Source organism: Chelonoidis abingdonii, chromosome 3 (assembly GCF_003597395.2).
Source record: "Chelonoidis abingdonii isolate Lonesome George chromosome 3, CheloAbing_2.0, whole genome shotgun sequence".
Taxonomy (NCBI): Eukaryota; Metazoa; Chordata; order Testudines; family Testudinidae; genus Chelonoidis; species Chelonoidis abingdonii.
This window is the reverse complement of record NC_133771.1, coordinates 158,047,657-158,068,372: the sequence shown is the minus strand read 5'-3', so window position 1 is coordinate 158,068,372 and position 20,716 is coordinate 158,047,657. Positions and strand designations below refer to the sequence as shown.

General features: G+C 43.6%; 1 protein-coding gene across 5 annotated transcripts in view; it reads left to right on the top strand.

The window, feature by feature from the left end:
• The window catches only part of KIF6 (kinesin family member 6), a 322,989-nt gene that overhangs the window by 252,142 nt on the left and 50,131 nt on the right, over nucleotides 1-20,716 (top strand). For all 5 annotated transcript variants that reach the window (XM_075064272.1, XM_032790187.2, XM_032790186.2 and 2 more), the window contains one exon: nucleotides 12,572-12,622. In XM_075064272.1, coding sequence (XP_074920373.1) covers nucleotides 12,572-12,622 — 51 coding nt within the window. The remainder of the gene's footprint in view (nucleotides 1-12,571; nucleotides 12,623-20,716) is intronic.

Sequence of the window (20,716 nt, the reverse complement as noted above, 5' to 3'; positions counted from 1 at the left end):
CCCCTTTGCCACCACAATGGCAGTGCAAATGGAATATATGGGATCAAGGATCTGAACCAGAAAATCTGAGTTATAGAAAGGCAGAATGACTTACCTGATCTACATTATGGGCTGCTGAGTTAGAGTTTAGTCTATGACCCAGAGACCTTGGTTTTCATTCTGATTTTTACACTTATTTACTGTGAGCCATAACTGAGGCCAGATTTAAAAGAAAAATAAAAAAACATCACAGCAAATTGTGTCAGCTCTTTTGCAAATCTGACCAGAAGTGTCACACTGAGAGTTACTGAATGCTGAGCAGTTTTCAAAATCTGCCCCATGTATAGGGATCTAATGAGAGCTGGGAGGTTTTGGAAATCTGGCACCAGCTGTTGTTCTTGTATAATGCAATGCTACTACTGACATGTCATGAAATAATGTAAGCATAATAAAAATGAATATAACAATGAGAAAAGCACAAAACAAAATAAAATTCTGCAACAACATTTTGAAATTCCAACACAAAATTTTAAAATTACAAAACAAAACTATTTCAAAACTTAAACTTCTTAGAAATTCCATTGCATGGGAAATTTCTAAAATAAATTTTTGCTCCATTCAGAACAAAAACAAATTTTGAAATGTCAAAATTTCCTGAAAAATAGAAATTCCAATTTGGATCAGCTCCGGTTACATGTGCAATTTCGATTTCAACATTTCCAGACTTTTCATGCTGAAGCCTGCAATCTTCAGATTCTCTAATGTAGTCTTTTTATGGACTGCCTGACTAAGCATAAGAGAAACTTCAAATGTTGCAATAAAGATTCAAAAGAAGCCAAAAAAAAAAAAAAAAAGCCTTTCCCCCAATATTTCTAAAATTACAGAGTGCTCATTTCTTTATTGATCTGGTGGTGTGTGTGGTAAGTCAAAGCTTTATTTGTCTGTGATATTTTGGAACACAGCTCCCTTCAGATTTCTGGAAGGATCTGAAGAAACATTATTAAAGACAAAAAATGTTACAGTAGATTTTCACCTTGCATAAATATTATCCTCCATTAGAAGGGAAACTCTGAAAGAGGTTCCAGATTCTAGCTGTAGAAGATGGCAAGAGGAGTACATAGCACTGTAATTCAGCTGAGATTGTACAAGTTTGGTATTGTATTTAAACTACTACCTATCCATGCTGAAAACATTACCATTTAATAACACCTTCCTCAGTGAGGGGCTCTGACTGCATTATTGAGTTATGCAAGCATTTAATAATTGGCCTGCTCAAAATGGAAGCTGAAAAAAAAACTTGGCAGAGTACTTTGTTTTCACACTAGTTGCTAGTTAATTACATGTAATTTGAGAAGAGATCTATACCCCTTAAATCACTGAATATGTTTAATTAGCAGCATTCTCATGCAAGAAGCTTTTCCCCTGCTTCAGATTATTCTTCTTCATTTGGCTTTTTTCTGTTTGTCTTCTCCATTCCCCTCCATGCCTTTTGAGTCCTGTCACAAGGCTGGAGTTTTCTGTTACTGTTCCATCCCTTTTCCATACCTCAGGATGGTACACGTGTCCAAAAACAGAGGCCAAAACCAACAGATTTATCTCAGCCCTAATGACAGCGAGCTGCATGCTGAGTGAATTCTTAAATTCCCTAAAACTACTTTTTTGCCAAAACGTGGAGTTGCAGCATTCAACATTTTATTGGGACTGTTATCTCCAAATGAAGAATGACTCCACTGGAAAAAATGATTTGGTATCAGCTGCAGGGCTATTTTTAGCTGCTTGTTTGGTAAAACTTCAGAAAACATAATTAGCCATATGGAGAGAGATGCTCGCCAAGTCTTAAATTCAATTTTTGCAAACCACATTTAAAAGCTACCTTGTCTGCAAGTTTATATTATTGGGATCAGGAGACGTGTTTCTGTGTGAGCATGTGATTCTTCATTGTTCTTCGGGTAAATATTTGTGTTTGTGATAGTTATAGAACTGGCAGTACTAGAGGCTGAAGTCTTCTGTTTATTTATAGGAAAAGGTTTGTACAGGCAACAGTACTGGAATTGTCCCCTAATTCTGTCACTAATGAACTTTCAGACTTGCCTTAGGATAACCTGTGTTCTAGGGCACTTATAAGTAGAAATGGTCAGATTTTTTTTTTCACTGAAAATATAAATGAAAACAAAAGAGAGCTCATTTTCATCCAAACTTTTCCACACAAAATTTCAACTTTGTATCAAAAACCAAGAATTCTCACTTGAAACCCAAAAGTTTATTTTGGGAAAATCAAAACAAAATATCTAGTTTTTGCTCAGATTGATCCAGACTGAAATATTTCAGTTTATCAAACCAAATCAAAATGTTTGATTTCAGATCAGCTCAACATTAAACCATGTCTGCCTGAGCCATTGCAGTGCCTCAAGGGAATTTAACTTTGGGTGCCTAATGCCACCATTTTTCCCTACAGGCGAGGCTCCCTGGCCAGACTACATCTCTCAGGATATACTACAATCTCCCCTCAAAATTTTCTCCTGGTTGGAGATAAGTTAAACTTTTGCTATTTGAGAAGTCACATACTGTTTTGGGTCCCTGGAACCAAACGAATTCCACTCTTCCTCTTGCTTTCAATGAGCCATAGAAGAGAATGAAAACTCCTGTGTCTTCTAGGAAAATGAAGAGGATGCTATCATTATTATTACAGAAATGAAGATCAAATCAGACCATTAGGGGACCTGCCCTAATTAAGTGTCCTTTTCTACTACCTTGATGGAAAGGAGAGAGCAAAGTAAGTGTTACCACAACTATAGCTGGAACCGTCTGAAACCTTTGAAAATAATTTGAAAAGATTCGTAAAGTTTTGAGTGTCTGAAAATCAAATATACCCACCATTCTCAGGCCCTGACTTTTGAAAAGGATTGAGTTTGAACAAACCAGCCTTTCTTATGCTCAAATGTTGTAAATCCGTAGGCAAGGTTTAGTTTTAGATGATTTTGTGGGTTTGCTGAAACTGTAGTTTGACTTTTGGGCATAGTGGAAAATACCCTGTGACTTACCTTGTGTGATTTTCCTGGCAGATATGGTTCAGACTCTACATTCAACAGTAGAAGGCAGCCTGAGAACATACACTGAAACCAAGAAACAGTAGGAAAGTTCACCCAAAGCCTTGATGGATGATTCACCAACACAAAACATGTTTTAACAAATCACACCTGGTTGGCAATGACAGGTCATATTCAAACCCAGATTGATTTTGAACTCTTTTGCAGCTAGAATTGAACATTTAGCACAGCCCTGTGCTCAGGCCAAATGAGAAGGAAACAAATGAAATTTTGGCAACCCAGTTTCAAACAGCCTGCCACCAGGCATGATCTCTGCAGCCTCTATGCAACTGTTCAGGGTGTGTGGCGAAAGGTAGCACCAGCTTGTCCAGTACAGAATCAGGATGGCAGAGTCTGCAAGATCAGTTGTATCAATTAGAACGTCATTTGAAGACACTCCTCAATTGTCCACTGCCTCTTGCCCCTTTTCTGCTTGAAGTGGGGCTGGAAGTTCAGAGAGAGCCACCTTCCTACAACCAACAAGAGATCTGGATTGCAATCCCTAAACTGAAGTCCGGGAAGGCACCAGGAGGTTGTAATATCACCCCTGAGTTGCTGCAGAGAGGTGAGAGTACTGTAGTACCATGGCTGGATAGGCTGTTCCAGACTGTCTAGCACACTAATGTCATCCCTGATGACTGGAAGAAGGGTGTTGTTCTGCCTGTCTTCAGAAAGGGCAATAACGCTGTTTGTAACAAATGTAGAGGTATTGTACTGATGCCAGTCCCAGGGAAAGCCTTTGATTCCATGTAAATGACTCGAATCAGCGATGCACTTTGTGGTAAAGGCTGGATACTTAGCGTGGCTTTAGACCTGCTCATTCCACTGCCAACCAGCTCTTTACCTGGAGATAGCTTTTTGAGAAAATGGCTTGCTGTGAGGCTCTGAATCTAAAGAACCAGGTGTGATGGGTTGGATCACAGAAACCCACTTGGGACTGCCACCTGAGGTGCTGAGACTACCTCTAAGCCCGTTTTCCCTGGCAGCTTGGGACTTCAGTGCCCTGCCTGGTTGTGCGAGACACACTAGCCTGCTCCAAACACAGACCCAGGTCTGAACCACGTCCCCCACAAGCTGCAGGCTTAACTGAAAACAGCTTAAGAAGTGCTCCTGTCTCCAGCACTCAGATACCCAACTCCCAATGGGGTCCAAACCCCAAATATATCCATAAACTCATATATTGTTCACCCTCTATAACACTGATCGAGAGACATGCACAGCTGTTCATCCTCCCCAGGTATTAATACACACTCTGGGTTAATTAATAAGTAAAAAGTGATTTTATTAAATACAAAAAGTAGGATTTAAGTGGTTTCAAGTAATAAGAGACAGAACAAAGTAAATTACCAAGCAAAATAAAATAAAACATGCAAGTCTAAGCCTAATACAGTAAAAATTAAATGCTTTAAATCTCACCCTCAGAGATATTCCAATAAGCTTCTTTTACAGACTAGACTTCCTCCTAATGTGCGTCCAGCAGTCGCTCACAGCCCTGTAGTTTCTGTCCTTTGTTCCAGTTTCTTTCAGGCATCTCCTTGGGGTGCAGAGGCTATCTTTGTGCCAGCTGAAGACAAAATGGTTGGGGTTTTCCCAGGGGCAGATATAGTCTCTCGTGGGTAGAAACCCCTTTCTCCCCCTGTGTAGAATCCAGCTACAAAATGGAGTTTTGGAGTCACATGGGCAAGTCACATGTCCATGCATGACTCAAGTTTTCTACAGGATGTTCCAAGGAAAGCGCAGATGTGGATTGGCGTCTATCAAGGTTCTTTGTTAGCCAAATACTCCTAATTACTTGAATAACCCCTTCACACTATGTTGACCAAATCTGCCTTAGGTGCTTTCTACAGCAAACACTTTAAATACAAGCATAGAGCCAACACTCATAACCTCAGATATAAAAATGATACATGCATACGAATAGGATGAATACATGCAGAAGAACATAACCTTTGCAAAGATATGTTACATGGCATATCTAGCATAAAACATATTCCAGTTATGTCATATTTACACTTACAAGCATATTTCTAAAGCATTATGGGGTGCAACATCACACCAAGGTTATGCCAACTTTATTGAATGGGAGTGAAATGTGAGCCTTGAGGAAGGCTGAAGAACAACAGATGGAAATTTTCAGTTCTCACCAGCTTGCCATCTTTGTCAGCTATTCCATATTAATGGCAGGACAAAATCAGCAATAATAATGTCCATAGCCAAACCCACCAACCATTCCCAATCAGAACTGTATCAGTTTTGGAAGCTTTCTTGGTACTGACATATTATTAGAATGAAAGACCAACATATTATGCCTGTTTACCAAAGAATGCTATTAAATGTCAAGTGATTGCCAAAAGCTTCAGTGGTGTGATAAGATCACACGTGTTGGACATAGACTGAATAACCAGACAGACCACCTTAAGGACCTAGCTAGAGATCAGTCCACATAGTGCTTGATCTGGAAGAAGTCTACATCTCTTTGGGATTTGCCTTGATGATTATGACAGTCAAGGTGGGAGGGAACACTGCCAGGTGGAAAAAAGAAGCAGGGGGCCAAGATGGGTGCTTTTGGCACCAGAAAAAGTGAAACAAGCAGGTTGGGACAGAAGAAGATGAACTAAACGAAAAGGTACAGTAAGTTAAGGAACAGGTGTTCTACAGTGCTTGGCACAGCATAGACCTCAACTGATTGGGGTCTCTGGGTACTACTTTAATACAAGTAATACAATAATAAAGTGGTGGCAAGAGTTTCTTTCCCCAATTTCATTCCCCAAACTGTGCCTCTTTTTTATTGGTTAGAAAATCTAATCTTCAAACTGGCATGTCCGAGTGAATATAAACTATGCATCCTGCTCCTCCATTGTTAATCCCTGATAGTCTTTTAAACACCTGTCTCTGAGTCTGTCGAGCTCCAGGACATGGATAAACAGGAAAAATGCAAGGACTTACATAACAATATTTATAATTAAAGATCTTGGGCTCAATCCTTGGCTGCCGTTCCACCCTACTCTGTGTTGCTAGAAAGCTGCCTGTGATGAGAGAAGCCGGGGCTCAACCCTCCCTGTGGAGGAGGGGAGCCACACCAGCCTCGTCCTGTTCTCGCTGGGTCCTGTCCCTCGGGTCCGCAGTCCACTGTCCGGGCGTTCGGTCCCTGTGGAGCGGACTGGGACACAGCAAAGTCAGTAGGGGCCCTGCCTTGGATATAGGCGGGCACACACGAATGGTCCGCTACCTCTGGCCCCTTTGGGGCGGGGCAGAGCAGCAACCAAGTCAATAGGGGGCCAGCCCTTGGTTCGGGCGGGGCACCAAAACACAGTACAAGGCTCTGGCCCTTTGGGGCAGGGCAGAGCAGAGCAGCAAATAGTTCAAGGCTCTGGCCCTTTGGGGCAGGGCAGGGCAGAGCAACAACGTCAGAGGGGCTCTGGCCCTTTGGGGCAGGGCAGGGCAGGGCAGAGCAACAAACAGTCAGGGGGTCTGGCCCTTTGGGCAGGGGAGGGCAGCAAACATTCAGAGGACTCTGGCCCTTGGGGCAGGCAGAGCAGCAAACAGTTCAGAGGGCTCTGCCCTTTGGGGCAGGACAGAGCAACAAACAGTCAGGGGCTCTGGCCCTTCGGGGCAGGGCAGAGCAGCAAACACATGGTAGCTTTGGGGTGAAGGGGGATACTGCCGCCCGGTTACGGGTGGCAGGGGAACGCAGGCCCACCCACTCCCTGCGTTCCAGCCCGGGGCCCTAGTAGCGGCTATCGCCGCAGTGGCAGTCAGTGGGATCTGGCCTGAAACACACTGACAGTGCGATCAGTGGGGATCCTGACCGCCACCACAGGTCATCGGCTCGGGGCCTTCTGCGGCTTGACTGTAGTCAGCCGCCCCTGGGCTTATCCATTCCCCCTTCGCTTTTCTACCTGGTCCGCCAGGTCGTCTACTGTCATGGGCTCCTCCCAGTCCGGCCAGGGGTAGACCGGTAGCACCTCTGGTAGCTGGGCCAGGTCTGGTCCGAAGGCTCCTCCAGGCCGTAGTTAGGGCTGGGCACGCGTTGGTAGTTCCCGCAGCTCAGCGTCGCGGTGCTGCGGGTCGGCTCCGCAAGGCCTGATACCTGTCCCGGGGCTCCGCCAGCCTCCCAGCGATGAGGTCGAGCCGGCACGTCTGCTCTGGCCGGCAGCTGAGCTGCAACTGAAGGCCGGCGCCCGGCTTTTATACTTCCGGGTCGCCGCCTGACCCTTTGAGGGGCGAGGCTTCCGCTCGGAAGTTCCGCCCTGGGGAAAGATGGACGGGGCTCAACCCTCCCTGTGGAGGAGGGGAGCCACACCGCCTCGCTACACTGCCATAAAGAAGTAGCAAAAGATTCCTCTTAACATAGTGTGTTTTGAAGTCGATGTAGACATCACTGCACCACCTCACCCCAGACCTCCATGCGGGGGTCATGTCAGAGGTGGACAAGGGGTGTACTAAGGTTGGGAGGGAGTGAGGCAAAGCATATGGCACTCTGCCAGATCCTTGGCTGGCACAAGAGATGGTTGCAGCCAGAATAACTGAGAGCAACTCTAAGGCTGCTCTAAGTTAGGGTATGCCTACACAGCAGCTGCAATGTGTAATTCTCAGTTTAGATAGACTTATGCATACACTCGCTCTGCTTGTGCTATAGGGTGTCAAAAAAGTGGGGTGTTGTGTGGAGGAACATGCAGGAGGAGGGAGATGCGAGGGGAGATACCAGCCTTGTGCAGCTGGGAGGCTAGGCTGGAAGGGGTGTAAGGAAGGGTTCCAGTGGGGCGGGGGGTCTGGCAGGGTTTGAGCAACCAGCAACAGCCTCAAATGGGATCAAAGAGGGTTCTAGTGACTAGCAACAACCTTGAGTGGGGGCCTGGCAGGGTTTGAGTGACCCATGAGTAGTGACAGCCTCGAGCGGGTGGGGGGGGAGGGGGGCAGCAGGGCACAAATGACCAGTGACAGCCTTGAGGCGGGAGCCCAGCAGGGTTCGAATGACCACTGACAGCCATGAGTGGGGGGCCAGCAGCTGGGGCCAGCCCCGTGGGGGTGGGAAGCTGGGGCCAGCCCCTGGGGGGTAGGGAGGCGGCACTGGCACTAGCCCTAGAGAGGAGGGGCTTGGCCCAGCCCCACACGATGTCCCGTTTTTCCTTTGGGAAATATGGTCACCCTATTATGCTAGCATGCTAAAAATAGCAGTGTGACAGTGGAGGCTTGGGCTAGCCACCGGAGTACATATCCAGGGGGTTGGGAGGGATTGTACTTGGGCAGCTAGCCTGAGCTGCTGCCAGTGCAGCTGTGACTACACTGCTAGTTTTAGGCATTAGCTTCAGCAAAGCTAGCACATGTGCATCTGTTTGCGCTGGAAATCACATCTCTTGGCTGTTGTGTAGACATACGCTTAGACAGAGAGCCTCTTCAGCCTCTGGCCAGCTCAAGATTGGTGACGCAGCAAGGTGGTTTAAATCCACCTCAAGCCCTGTACCATCCTTGACCAGCAGTGCTGAAAGTAAACTCAAGACACCTAAGAATTGAGCCCCTTGGCTGCAATTCAAAAACCCATTCTCTGATGTCTTGTACTTGCATTTATTTGTACTGATTTCAAGCTGTCTTCTGCCAATTTGATCTCTTCTTCATTGATTTGCTTGCTTGTTTGTCTCACTTTTTCAATTGACCTCCCTTGATGGCTCTTTAAGGTAGTGTACAGCAGTTTGAATCTCTCCAGTCTGTTTTCAGCGAAGTCAGAGAGTCATTACTGTGCTAAAAACCACAAATCAGACATGGGAGTTTGTTTCCTTTTTAATCCCCATTATCAGCAGGACTTTTTATTTTTGCTGATGAGCAGTATATTCAGATAGTTTTAGAAGACCTTGTTCATGTTGTGACAATGGAATTATCATTCCTAATCTATGAGTTACCCTTGAGAAAGGAATACATAGGGCTCTTCTAGGGTGACCAGATGTCCCGATTTTATATGGATAGTCCCAATATTCAGGGCTTTGTCTTACATAGATGCCTATTACCCCCTACCCCATTTTGATTTTTCACACTCACTATCTGGTCACCCTAGGCTCTTCCGATTACATCAGGACAGCAATTAAATCTATACACATCCACAGTTGGCTTCCAGAAACATTTGGATTTAAGGCATTGCTTTGAGTTAATCACGTTATAACACGTTAGTCAGATCGTATTATAAATTGTTGTATATGTACTGCCTGGCTCAGAACAGTGTGATCAATGGGACACAGTACAGAGCATATGAGTAGTTAAATATTCAATACAGTAAAAATTAATTTTTAAAAGCAATTATTTGTTTAATTACATTTCATTGAGAAGTGTCTCCAATGGAGTTGTATTTTAAGGATTTCAAAGCACAAAAGACGTTTGTCTTGAACAATCATTTAACTGAATCTTTATCCATAACAACCAGTTCACTGTGATCTGCTCTCTCTAGTTAAATCAGTACTGAAAATAGCAGCTTATTTGATTGAGGGTTTGGGTTTTGGGGGGGAGGGTTGTTTTGGTGGTTTTTGCATTTCTTTCAATTAATCTGCTTCTCAATACTCAAAGATCTATATTTGTCTGGTAATTTTAAGAAGAGTATTTAGTACAAGAAAAGCCTGGAGCCCTTGTGAAATTTGGAAAAACACTTGCAAAAAAGGGACCAATCATATATTCCTTGTGTACTGAAAACTTCCATTGGCACTGAACATCACAGTGTGGGCTCTCCTTCCCCCAGTGGCTTCATGTGGAGTTTTGGGCTCACAAGAAACAGATGATCTGTCCCAAGTGCTACTAACTGCCTGAGGGCTTATCTACCCTGGAGAGTTGTTCTACTTTACCTATACCAGTACAGTTAATGTGGTACAACATCTTCAGTGTGAATGCAGTTATAAAGGTGGTTTATATTAATATAGTTATTCCCATATGAGAGGGGGAATATCTATGTTAGTAGAAGACCAGGCCTACTCTTGAAAGGCTTTTCCTGTGTAGCTATACTGGTATAATATACTGGCAAAGCCTCCTTGTGTGGATGTGTCTACACAAGCAAAAATGCACTTTCCAGACCCCTCCTGAGTGAAACAAACTATACCAACAAATGCACAGTTTTGCGGGGATAAATGTGTCTACACTATGGGCTTGTGCTGGTGCAAATCTGCCAGTCACAAATCATACCAACATCACACCCTTCACTGAAATAGCTATCCAGGCAGAAGTTTGTAATGTTGACCTTGTCTAAGTCATGTTAATACCAGTAAAAGCCCTAGCTATACTTGTATAAGTATGTCAGTGAAAAAAAACTTTTACCAACATAGTTATACCAGTAAAACTATTAAATGTAGACCAAACCCAACTAACATAAACACTCCTTTCTGTTCAGCTCTGGGACAAGTCAGCAATTTGTATTTTTCAACAAAAATTTCAAAATTTGATGCTTAGTTCAAAAGTGTTATTAGCATCTTTAAAACTTATTCAAAGTATCCATTACGTATTATACAATCAAATGTACTACAAACTTTTATCATTGTGATCAGTTGATGATCGGAGTGGAGTGCTTCTAGCTACCATTATTCCTTTCTAAATAAATGTTAAAATATCTTTTTTTAACTACTCTCTTCCCTAGAATCACCACATGCTGGCTCCTTGTGGATGGATAACCTTTCTGGTTATAGATTGGTTAGAAAACACTGAAAAAAGTAAAGCTTTACACTGTACAACAACGTAGGAGCCTGACTTCATGTTCTGTCTTGTTCACACAAGGGATGGGAAGATGTATTTGAAATCCCAAGAAACGTATAGAGTATGTCTACACTGCAACCACACCCGTGATTGCAGCTTGTGAAGACATACAAACTAGCTTTAATTTAGTTAGCTTGGGTCTCAGAGCAGTAAAGCTGTGGCAGCATGGACTCCAGCATGGCCACCTGAGTAATTACCCAGGGTTCTAGGAGGTTAGTGCAGTCCACTCTGAACCTATGCTGCCATGGCTTCACTGTTTTGGTATCCGAACTAGCTAGATTAAAGCTAGCTTGGCTATGTCTACACGAGCTGCAATCACACCCCGTGACATACCCACAGAATATATGTTATAGTTTGGCTATTATAATCTAAAATATTGCATATGGTGCATACTGTATTAAGACTATTAAATGCTTAAGAATTATTATGGTAACTCTCTGAGACATTTAGCTTCTTATGGTTGACTGATTCCCACGCAATGGAGCTACCTGGTGCTAAAGATCTTTGATGTTTTAGGTTTTCCTCCTTCTCTAAAACACTCCTCTTATACACATGACATCTTTAATGGCTTAATTTGCAGTGAATAGCATAGCATATATGTGCACATTTACAAAGAATTGCTTTTAAATTTTAAAGATAAATTTTATCTTGACATAGATGCACTCATACTAGACATTATGGTCAGCATGAAAAAGCTAAATCCATCCTCAAGTTTGCATTTTACTTTTCCCAGTATCCAGAGGTACAGCTCAGTAAAGTACATGTTCAAATCTCTGCCTAGAAATTGTTTTAATTTGAAATCTTGAGAAAACAGAAAATCCCTCCTGTTCTCAAAACACACATACTGGCTGAAGTTGCATTTTTTTAATTGGTTAAACTTTTATCAATGAATAATGGTTATTCATCCAGCAATCTAGTTATGGTTTGAAATAATTGTTGCACTAAACCAGTGTCACAGGATGAAAGGGAACTTGATAACAAAATTGTGAAGGGGAATCATATAGGCCATGGGAACATAGTTAGGGGTAATGAGATAATGAAATTAAGAAAGGGAAAACTCTAACTGTGAATATGTGACATCTTGATAGTGCAATGTATCAAGGGGTGGAAGTTATGGAAACTTTATCACATGGCGGGGAGGGATAGCCTGCTAAACCTAGGGTTGTGAGTTCAATCCTTGAGGGGGAAATCAGTACTTGGTCCTGCTAGTGAAGGCAGGGGGCTGGACTCAATGACCTTTCAGGGTCCCTTCCAGTTCTAGGAGATAGGTATATCTCCAATTATTAATTACAATTATTTATTATTAATGGGACATTTAAACTTGGTCCAAACAAAACATGAGAAAACCAGTGAGGAACCAGTTCTGCACTGGCAGAGAGATGGACTGACCTAAGAGCACTTTTCCATCTCTAGCATCTTCAAGAGTGTTTGGGTCAATACTTGGAATTCTCTATCTGCCTTCTTAGGTCTTCTCTTGTATTTAGTAACAGGAGACCATTATCCTGTGACAGTGCTTGACTTCATTGACAGAAGATAGCTTAAGTTCCTGTGTTTTTCATTGAACAAAGTTACGTTTTAGGATATATGGGATCGAAATATACCAGCTCCAGTTTAGCTACAGTAGATAAGTCGGGGAAGGGTAGGCGGGTCACTTCCTATCCTGTGGAGCAATGTAATTTGGCTGACCTTGTGGGAAATTTCAAATGGTGAGAGGCAAGTATGACTTCATTAATCTCTGAGATTTTGAAAGCTCTTTAACCATTTGCACTTTGTTTCTTTCACAGACTATCTGAAAGGAGAGATAACTCAGCGGCACATGCAAAGGGCAGTTCTAGGTAAGAGCAGAATATTCTTGTATGAATAATAAATAGTGCATTTGGAAGAGAGGGCACTTCCCAGTGTTTACACGGAATGTGAACATAATACATGCAACTGAGGCTAAACAAAACATTATGGGTTTTTTTTAGTTTTTGGATTATGAATTTTCTGCAATAATTGATGCTTTTTTTCATATTGTGTAGAGCTGGGCAAAAATTTTCAGATGAATATTTTCCAAAAAAGCAGGTTTAGTAAACCCAAAACTAAAAAAAAAATTAAAAATGGCAAGGGGACTTGATTCAGAAAATAAGAGGAGGAAATAGTAGTGGCGGTGGTGCCCTGTCATAACTTTTGGCCAAATAGGGCACTCCTTGGGCTGTGGAGCAGGAACTTGAGTATCCCATATCCTAAGTGAATGCCCTAACCAAGTAGCTATAGAGTCATTCTCGCTTTGTCTCTTGCTCAATGACTTTTATAATATTTTATACAAAAAGTGGAACAGTTTCAACAGAAGAGACGGAGAGAGACCCACCTAAGAATAGCCTGTTGTTGTTGGGGCACTCACATGGAAGGAGAGTGATGTGAGTTCAACCTGGGTCTTCCACACCCCGGATGAGTGCCCTAACCACTGAGCTAAAAGTTGTAAGAGGGACACCAGTGGCACTACCACTTCCTCCTGTTTTGTGAATTTAGCCATTTTAAAACATCTGGAAACAAAATGTTTTGGGGCAAACTACATGTTTCATTCAGTCTGAAACTGACTCATTCTTTCAGAATTTTCCTATTCGGTTCGACCCAAAACAATTTATTTTTATTTTTTGGAACTGCCAGCAAACTGAAAAATCCGTTATTCTCCTGGCTCATATACTGTAAAGGCCACACATTCGATTTTCATGGCATCCATGAACATTGCCAAAGCTTTTACCAACACGGCAACTGACTATATGGGATGAGGGAAATGATGCAAAAACCTTGTAAATCATTTCTCCTAAAATATTAACCAGTAGTTTTACTGGTGGTAAAGCAGGAGCAAACAGATCCAAACCTTCTCAGTCCTTAGACCTTGTGCCTTCTGGGCCCCTCTTAGATCTGAACTTCAATTGGTTCTGGCCTTCAGATTCTTTTGAGACTGGGCATCAGTTTAGCCACACTTCCAGAGTCAGCCTGTGATACCTTCAAAGCCTCTTCATTCAGAGAGAGGTCCAGAGCTGAAACTCTCTCCTTCCTTGCAATGGGGAGCAGAGCCAGTGCCAGATTGTGCTGCATCTTGTTAAATGCCCCTTTCCCACATACTTAAGGCAATGGCTGTGCAGGTCAATAACTAATATCTTGCTCGTGTAAGATAGACAGCATTTGAATCTGGTTTTCTTTCCAAATTCAAATGGCCCCTATCAGAAACCAATCAGGTGATGGACTGACCTATATGCTAATACAGTGATACAGTTTCACTTAATGCTACCCTGCTGTTCATATTTTAAAATAAATCTAGACAAAAATTAATAAACTATTTGCAAAACAATATACCAGTGCATCTGCCAAAGTGACAAGGGGAGTGATAGTGAGCTCTGCCCTCTTTGCCTGCTGAAGTTAAAAAGAGCTGAGGAGAGTGGGACTGTAACTCCTTATATAACTTCATAGTAAATGTCCATTTTCATAAGGGAGCATGTGCATGGAACCAACAGTCACAGCTTTCCAGGGGGTTGTGACTGAGGTACCATAAGGTACTCTCTATTGGCAATATTCCCCCTCATATCCTTTCTTATTTTTTTCCCTTTTTATAAAAATAAATTAAATGCAAAAATATTTTTTCCAGAAAATCTATGCTGTAGAACAAATCATTAAAAGCTAAAAAATGCCAGACTAAGGCCCACTCTCTCAGCTTGCCCTGGTCAATGCCTGGAATGCAAGCTAAGGATGGTATCATCAATCTAAATTCTGATTTGTTTCTTTAATGCAGTCCAAATAGACTTTTAGGTATTTTAATTGTGCTCAGATCTATACAATATAAAAGTTAAAGACATGCCCTGCTCTAAAGCATTTACATTCTAAAGATCAGACACAGAGAAGAGGAGAAAACTCTAGGAAATCCAAAGGAGGTGATAATATGAATCTATTATGCTGATTGGTTTGTCAAGTAAATACTTGGTACTCTTCTGCCTTGTGAAACTACTCAAGTATGTAAGACACAGTGAACCAGATCCTCAGCTGGTAAAAATCAAAGTAGATTCACTGGGTCAAATCTTCAGGTGATGTACATTGACATAGCTCCATTGATTTCAGTAGAAACTACCTGAGCATCTGACTCAATATGTTGCTGTGGCAGATTGCCGGCACAATTTTGATGGGTCTCACGCTTTCTCTTCTTTTTTTTTTATCATGTGACTGGCTTCAAGTGCTCTAATTGGCTTCAGGTGCTCTAATTGGCTTCAGGTGCTGTAATTAATATATAGCAAACTTTCTTCCCCTTACAGGGAATAAGGCTCCCTTCTAACCCTCTCCTGCTGCCCTCTGGCCATGCTGTATCACATATCCCCCCACCCCTTGCTCAACACCATGGGGCTGAGCTACTTGGGACGAGAGGCAGTGTTGTCGCAATAAACCATCAGCGTTGCCATGTTGGCTTCCAGCCCTATGCTGTACCCGGAAATGGAAGGGCTGCAGGGAGAGGAACCACTTAGTCACTCGTGCGTTCTTCTCCTTGTTTCTGTGCATCCACTGGAGCGGGGCGTGGTCTGTCACGAGGATAAACCGTCGCCCCAGTAGATAGTAGCGGAGAGTCTCCACAGCCCATTTTACCGCCAGACATTCCTTTTCCTGGGTTGGGTTGTTCTTCCCAATCTTCCTTGGCAATATCTAATATCCCGCGTGGGTGGTGTCCGTATAGTAGTTCAAAGGGAGAGAAACCAGTGGATGCCTGGGGGACTTCCCGTATAGCAAACATTGGATATGGTAGAAGGGTATCCCAGTCTTTTCCATCCTGGGCTACCACCTTCCGGATCATACTTTTAAGGGTACGATTAAACCGCTCGACTGGATGCGGAGTAGGGCACACATTAACAATCTCCTTAGGGATGCCCACTCTGGCAAAAACCTGCAGTAGTTCTTTTGCTATTGCCTTGGATGTGGGGTTTCTTAAAGGAATGGCTTCTGGATATTGCATTGCATAGTCAAGGATGACTAGTACGTTTCGATGGCCCCGTGCCGATCTTTCCAGTGGGCCCACTATGTCCATGGCTATCCTCTCGAAAGGGACTTCAATAATGGGCAAAGGTACTAATGGGGCCCGCAAGTAAGGTCGGGGGCTATACAACTGGCACTCAGGGTAGGAGGCACAATAGCGCTGGACTTTGCATATCCCTGGCCAATAAAACCTTCTTAGGACTCTATCCAGTGCCTTGTCTACTCCTAGACATCCCCCAAATAGATGACTGTGAGCTAACTCTAGTACTGCCCTTATGTATTTCTGTGGGACTAAGAGTTGCTCTACTTCTTCCCCTCGTATTTGCTCTATCCTGTACAAGAGATCGCGTTTGAGGACATAATATGGCCTTGGGCCTTTGATCTTTCCTTCCACAAGTATGCCATTTACTTCCACTACCTCCTCCCTCACATTCGCATATAGTGGATCATTGGCCTGGTCCTGCCCGAAATTCTCATGTGCAGTACCGATCTGACCTACTTCTAGGGGCCCTAATTCTACTCTTCCCCCTGGGTTGCTCCTCCTTGGGCTAGGTACCGCCTCCAAGTCCTCTCTGGCTTGAATTATCTCCTGGCCTCTTGAATGGGTTCGCCTACCCACAAGGGAAGTTTTTTGGTTCTCAGCTAGAATCCTGGTCCCTAATCTTTTATCTGCCCTCCTTTCCTGCCTAGACTTTCGGGGTCTCCCAGGGGATGAGAATAACTCTGGAGCAAATTTGGCAAACATTGGGGTGAGGTTATCTGTAAGTCCCTCCATCTCAGCCTGGAGGTTGCTACCCTCCCCTGGCTCTATTGGGGTAAGTAAGCTCTCAAACTCAGGGAAGTCCCTACCAATTAAGAAAGGATAGGGGAGCTTGGGGACCACCCCTGCAGTCACCCTGGTAATATTCCCCTGGATCTCAATCCATACTGGTATTGTGGGGTAGAAATTCACAGTGCCATGAATGCACGTTACCCCTGTGTTTTTGGCCTGGGTTAGTTGGTTTCGCCCCACCAACTTCCCCGAGACCAGCGTGACAGCACTCCCAGAATCTATTAATGCTGTGGTCTTAATACCATTCATTTTTACTGATCTTGTATACCCATGTGAGGTCATTGTGACCCCTACCAGGCCAATTAGGCCACATTGCTCCCCGCAATCCCCCAGATTACACTGCATAGACTCTTCCGTGTTGGAGCATTGGTCTGCTATATGCTCCAATTCCCCACACTCATAACACAGCCCCCTTATTCTGGTTGTCACCCTCTGCCTGAGGCTATTTGGCCGGCCCCCCACCTTTCTTCCCAAACCTCCAGGTCCCTTCTTGGCTTCGGGCCATTCCTCAGTGTCTTTCCTCCCTGTTACAGGTCTCCTGTAGTTCTCAACAGTCCGTGGCCGTGGGTTTGGGGTTGGCTTCCTGGTTTGCCATATCTCCCCGCCTGGGGTCTGGAACAGTTCATGGGCTGGCAGCCGTCTTTCCACAAGGGAGACCAACTCATCATAGGTGGAGGGGTCATTCTGGCCAACCCAAGCCTGGAGGCCTGGTGGTAGCCCCCTCATATACCAGTCCAGTACCAGGAGCTCCATCATCTTCTCAGAGCTGAGGGCCTCAGGGCGCAGTCATTTCCGGGTCAGGTGGATCAGGTCAAACAATTGTGATCGGGGTGTCTTGTCCTCCATATACTGCACATGGAACCTATGGGCTCGCAATGCTGTCGTTACTCCAGATCTGGCCAGGATCTCTGCCTTCAGCTGTGGGTAATCTGCTGCAGTCTCTGCGGCCATATCGTAGTAGACCTTCTGGGCCTCCTCACACAGGAATGGGGCGAGGATACTAGACCACTGATCTCGGGGCCAGGCCTCCTGCAGGGCTGCTCTTTCAAAAGCCAGGAGGTATGCCTCCACATCATCCTCCCGTGTCATTTTCTGTAGGCAATGGCTGGCCTGTATGGTCTGGGTCCCTTCACAGCTGTGGTTCAGTTCCATAAGGGCCTTCATCTGGTTCACCAGGTCTTTCAGCAGTGCCCGGTCCTGGGCAGCCTGATTCATCAACAGATGATTAGTCCCCTGCTGCATCCGAAGTGCCTCCTGTTGGGCAGTTGCTTGGACCCGGGTAGCCTCCTGCTGGGCCGCAGTGGCTTGTATTAGGGCCTTGACTACATCATCCATCTTAAGGATGGGAGGGTTTTGTCTAACCCTGGTTTAAGTCCCTAGCACGCAAATCCCTCCCCTGACACCATTTGTGGCAAATTGCCAGCACTATTTTGATGGGTCTCACGCTTTCTCTTCTTTGGGGAGGGTTCAGGGCACCATTTCTTGCTCCTGCAGTGGAATGTTAACTGCCCCACTTGTGTCCTAGAGGAGGGGAGTGGGGAAGGAGGGACCTGGGCCCGCCCTCTACTCCAGGTCCCATCCCAGGGGCCCTGAGGATAGTGTTAAACCACTTGAACTGACACTTCCTTCCCCTGGGCTACTTCCCTCTCCTGCCCTTCAGCTTGTGGGGGGCTTCCTGCCCTCCCTCTGTACAAGTCAGGTGCCCCTTTACCTACGGTCTTGGACTTCTTAGCTCACCGCAGCACTTCTCCAAACTGTCTTCTGCTTCCCTTCAAACTGTTCTCTGCTCCAGCACCAATTCCTCTCTGCTCCAACTCCCACACTGTCTGATTGAAGCAGGGGGATTTTATCATGTGACTGGCTTCAGGTGCTCTAATTGGCTTCAGGTGCTCTAATTAATCTATAGCAAACTTTTTCCCCTTATAGGGAATAAGGCTCCCTTCTAACCCTCTCCTGCTGCCCTCTGGCCATGCTGTATCACAGTTGCATTTAAAGTTGTTCCATGGTCAATGAGAATTCCTTATGCAGTGTTTCAAAGAAATAAAAAACATGTACACTCCAACTGTGTGTTCCAGTGTGCATTGTAATATCTGGCCTTCTCTCAAACATTTATGGCTCCTTATTGTACATAAAAAATAATGGGGAAAATGTTCTTTTAAATAACTATTTAACTGATTTTCATAGAAAAAGTTAAGTATGGACTTTTTTTAAAGGCCCCAAGGAAAAAGCACAGCACCGACTCTGCCAGCTACAAATAGCATTGTGACTATTCCTTCAATTTTCCTCAATATAATGTGCAGCCAGTGTGTTTTGGCTTTTGTTTTGAACATTGCTGCATGCTCATCATCACTAAATCTGGACCATACAAAATATTTTCCAGACTTTTTTTCTTTCATTCATTGAGCCTTTTAAATATTCTATGTATTTTGATCTAATGTTTATTCTGTTAATTGGGGCGCTTCATTTGCCTGCTTATCTTATTCTACATATATTCTTCCAGAGAATAGCAGGTCTCAGCTCTCCTAGAATCTTTCTTGATGACCATAAATCCATCAAGAGCTTTTTGAAGGAAAACTGCTTGGTAGGAAGCCTCATTAAGAGTTGGTAGAAATCCCTATATAAAATAATACATACCACTTGAATTCGAATTCAAGTGTTAACATCTTCCAGCTGCATCTTCTATTTTATTTTATTTTTTACTTAAAGCCCTTTTATGATCAGAACTCTTTAAGGAGCTCTCTTGGGTGGATTTTAAACATTGATGATCTGTTTTCCCTAATAGGCTCACTTTAGATGTGGATTTCCCATTGAAGGAAACCTCCCTGCTCAGCCAATTGTTCTTAGCTGTCTCATCTTTTAAATCACCATTGTCTGCATATTGACAAAGCACTCAAAGAGTCAGATGGGGAGTTTCAGTGGAGGCAAAGAACATCAGATTGTTCTGATCTTCTGGTTCTGTAAAGAAGAAACTGCATAAAATTGCAAAAGGGCCTAATTCTGCCATGCTAATACTCAGTAAGACTTTATCATGCAAATAATTCCATTCTTTTCAATCGGAACACTCAGAGTAGGGTATAACTAAACATGACAAAAGGTGGCAGAATCAAGTACAAAATGACCAGATTAACATATTTTTTTCTCTTCTTCCATTCTTCCTGCTTTCCTTTTTCCCTTGCCACCTTTCTCATCAGCATAAAAAACTACCTTTGCAAGCAGCATAAGCTATGTTGGCGGGAAAAACTCTCTCACTGACACAGTGCTGTGCACACCAACACTTATGTCGGTGTAACTCATGTCACTCAGTGAGGTAGAATTTCACACCCTGAGCGACATAAATTTTGCCCACATAAGCTGGAATGTAAACTTAGCCTCAGACGACTCCTTTCCCCCCTCCTATTCTCTTTTTTCCCTGTCTTTCTTTTCACCACCCTTTTGCTCTTGTATTTTCTATCTCTCAAGCTTTCTACTGTCTTTCTCTGCTCTACTTTTTCACTCTCTGTTTCATGTTAAATCTCTATTTTCAGATCTCTCTCTTATATGTGGGTCCCTTTGTATGACCGTACACAGGATTACAGTCCTAAGGTAGCACAACCTAGTATGGGACACTAGTATGCTTCTATTACTACAGAAAAAGGAAAAGCATTTCCCTGAGTTTGCTGTGCTGTAGAAGGCATAGGTACATCTGATGTGATTCAGTGGGCAGTAGTATCACAAGATGCTATCAGATGAAATTCCAGTAAAATATAGAGCCTCATTCTCCACTATGTTACTCCGGTTTTATATAGCTGTAACTCCCTTGAAGTCAATAAAACCATTGGAGTTGCATTAACATAAAGCTGGAGTAATACGGAGATTCAAGCCTATAGTGACTTATAAAAGCTACAGTGAAACTAGATAATCTTTTAGTCTGTTTATCCAAGATGTTGCAGGTGAAACAATTATAAATAGCGAGCAATGTCAGTTAATGCACAGCAGCTATGAAATAAGTGCTGTCGTCTAACCTGATGTTTTCTGCGTGGAAATTTCCTTATTTTTTTTAAAGGCTTGGTACAAATTACATTAGTAAAAACACTGGTTTCCCAGTGCTTTCTATCACAGT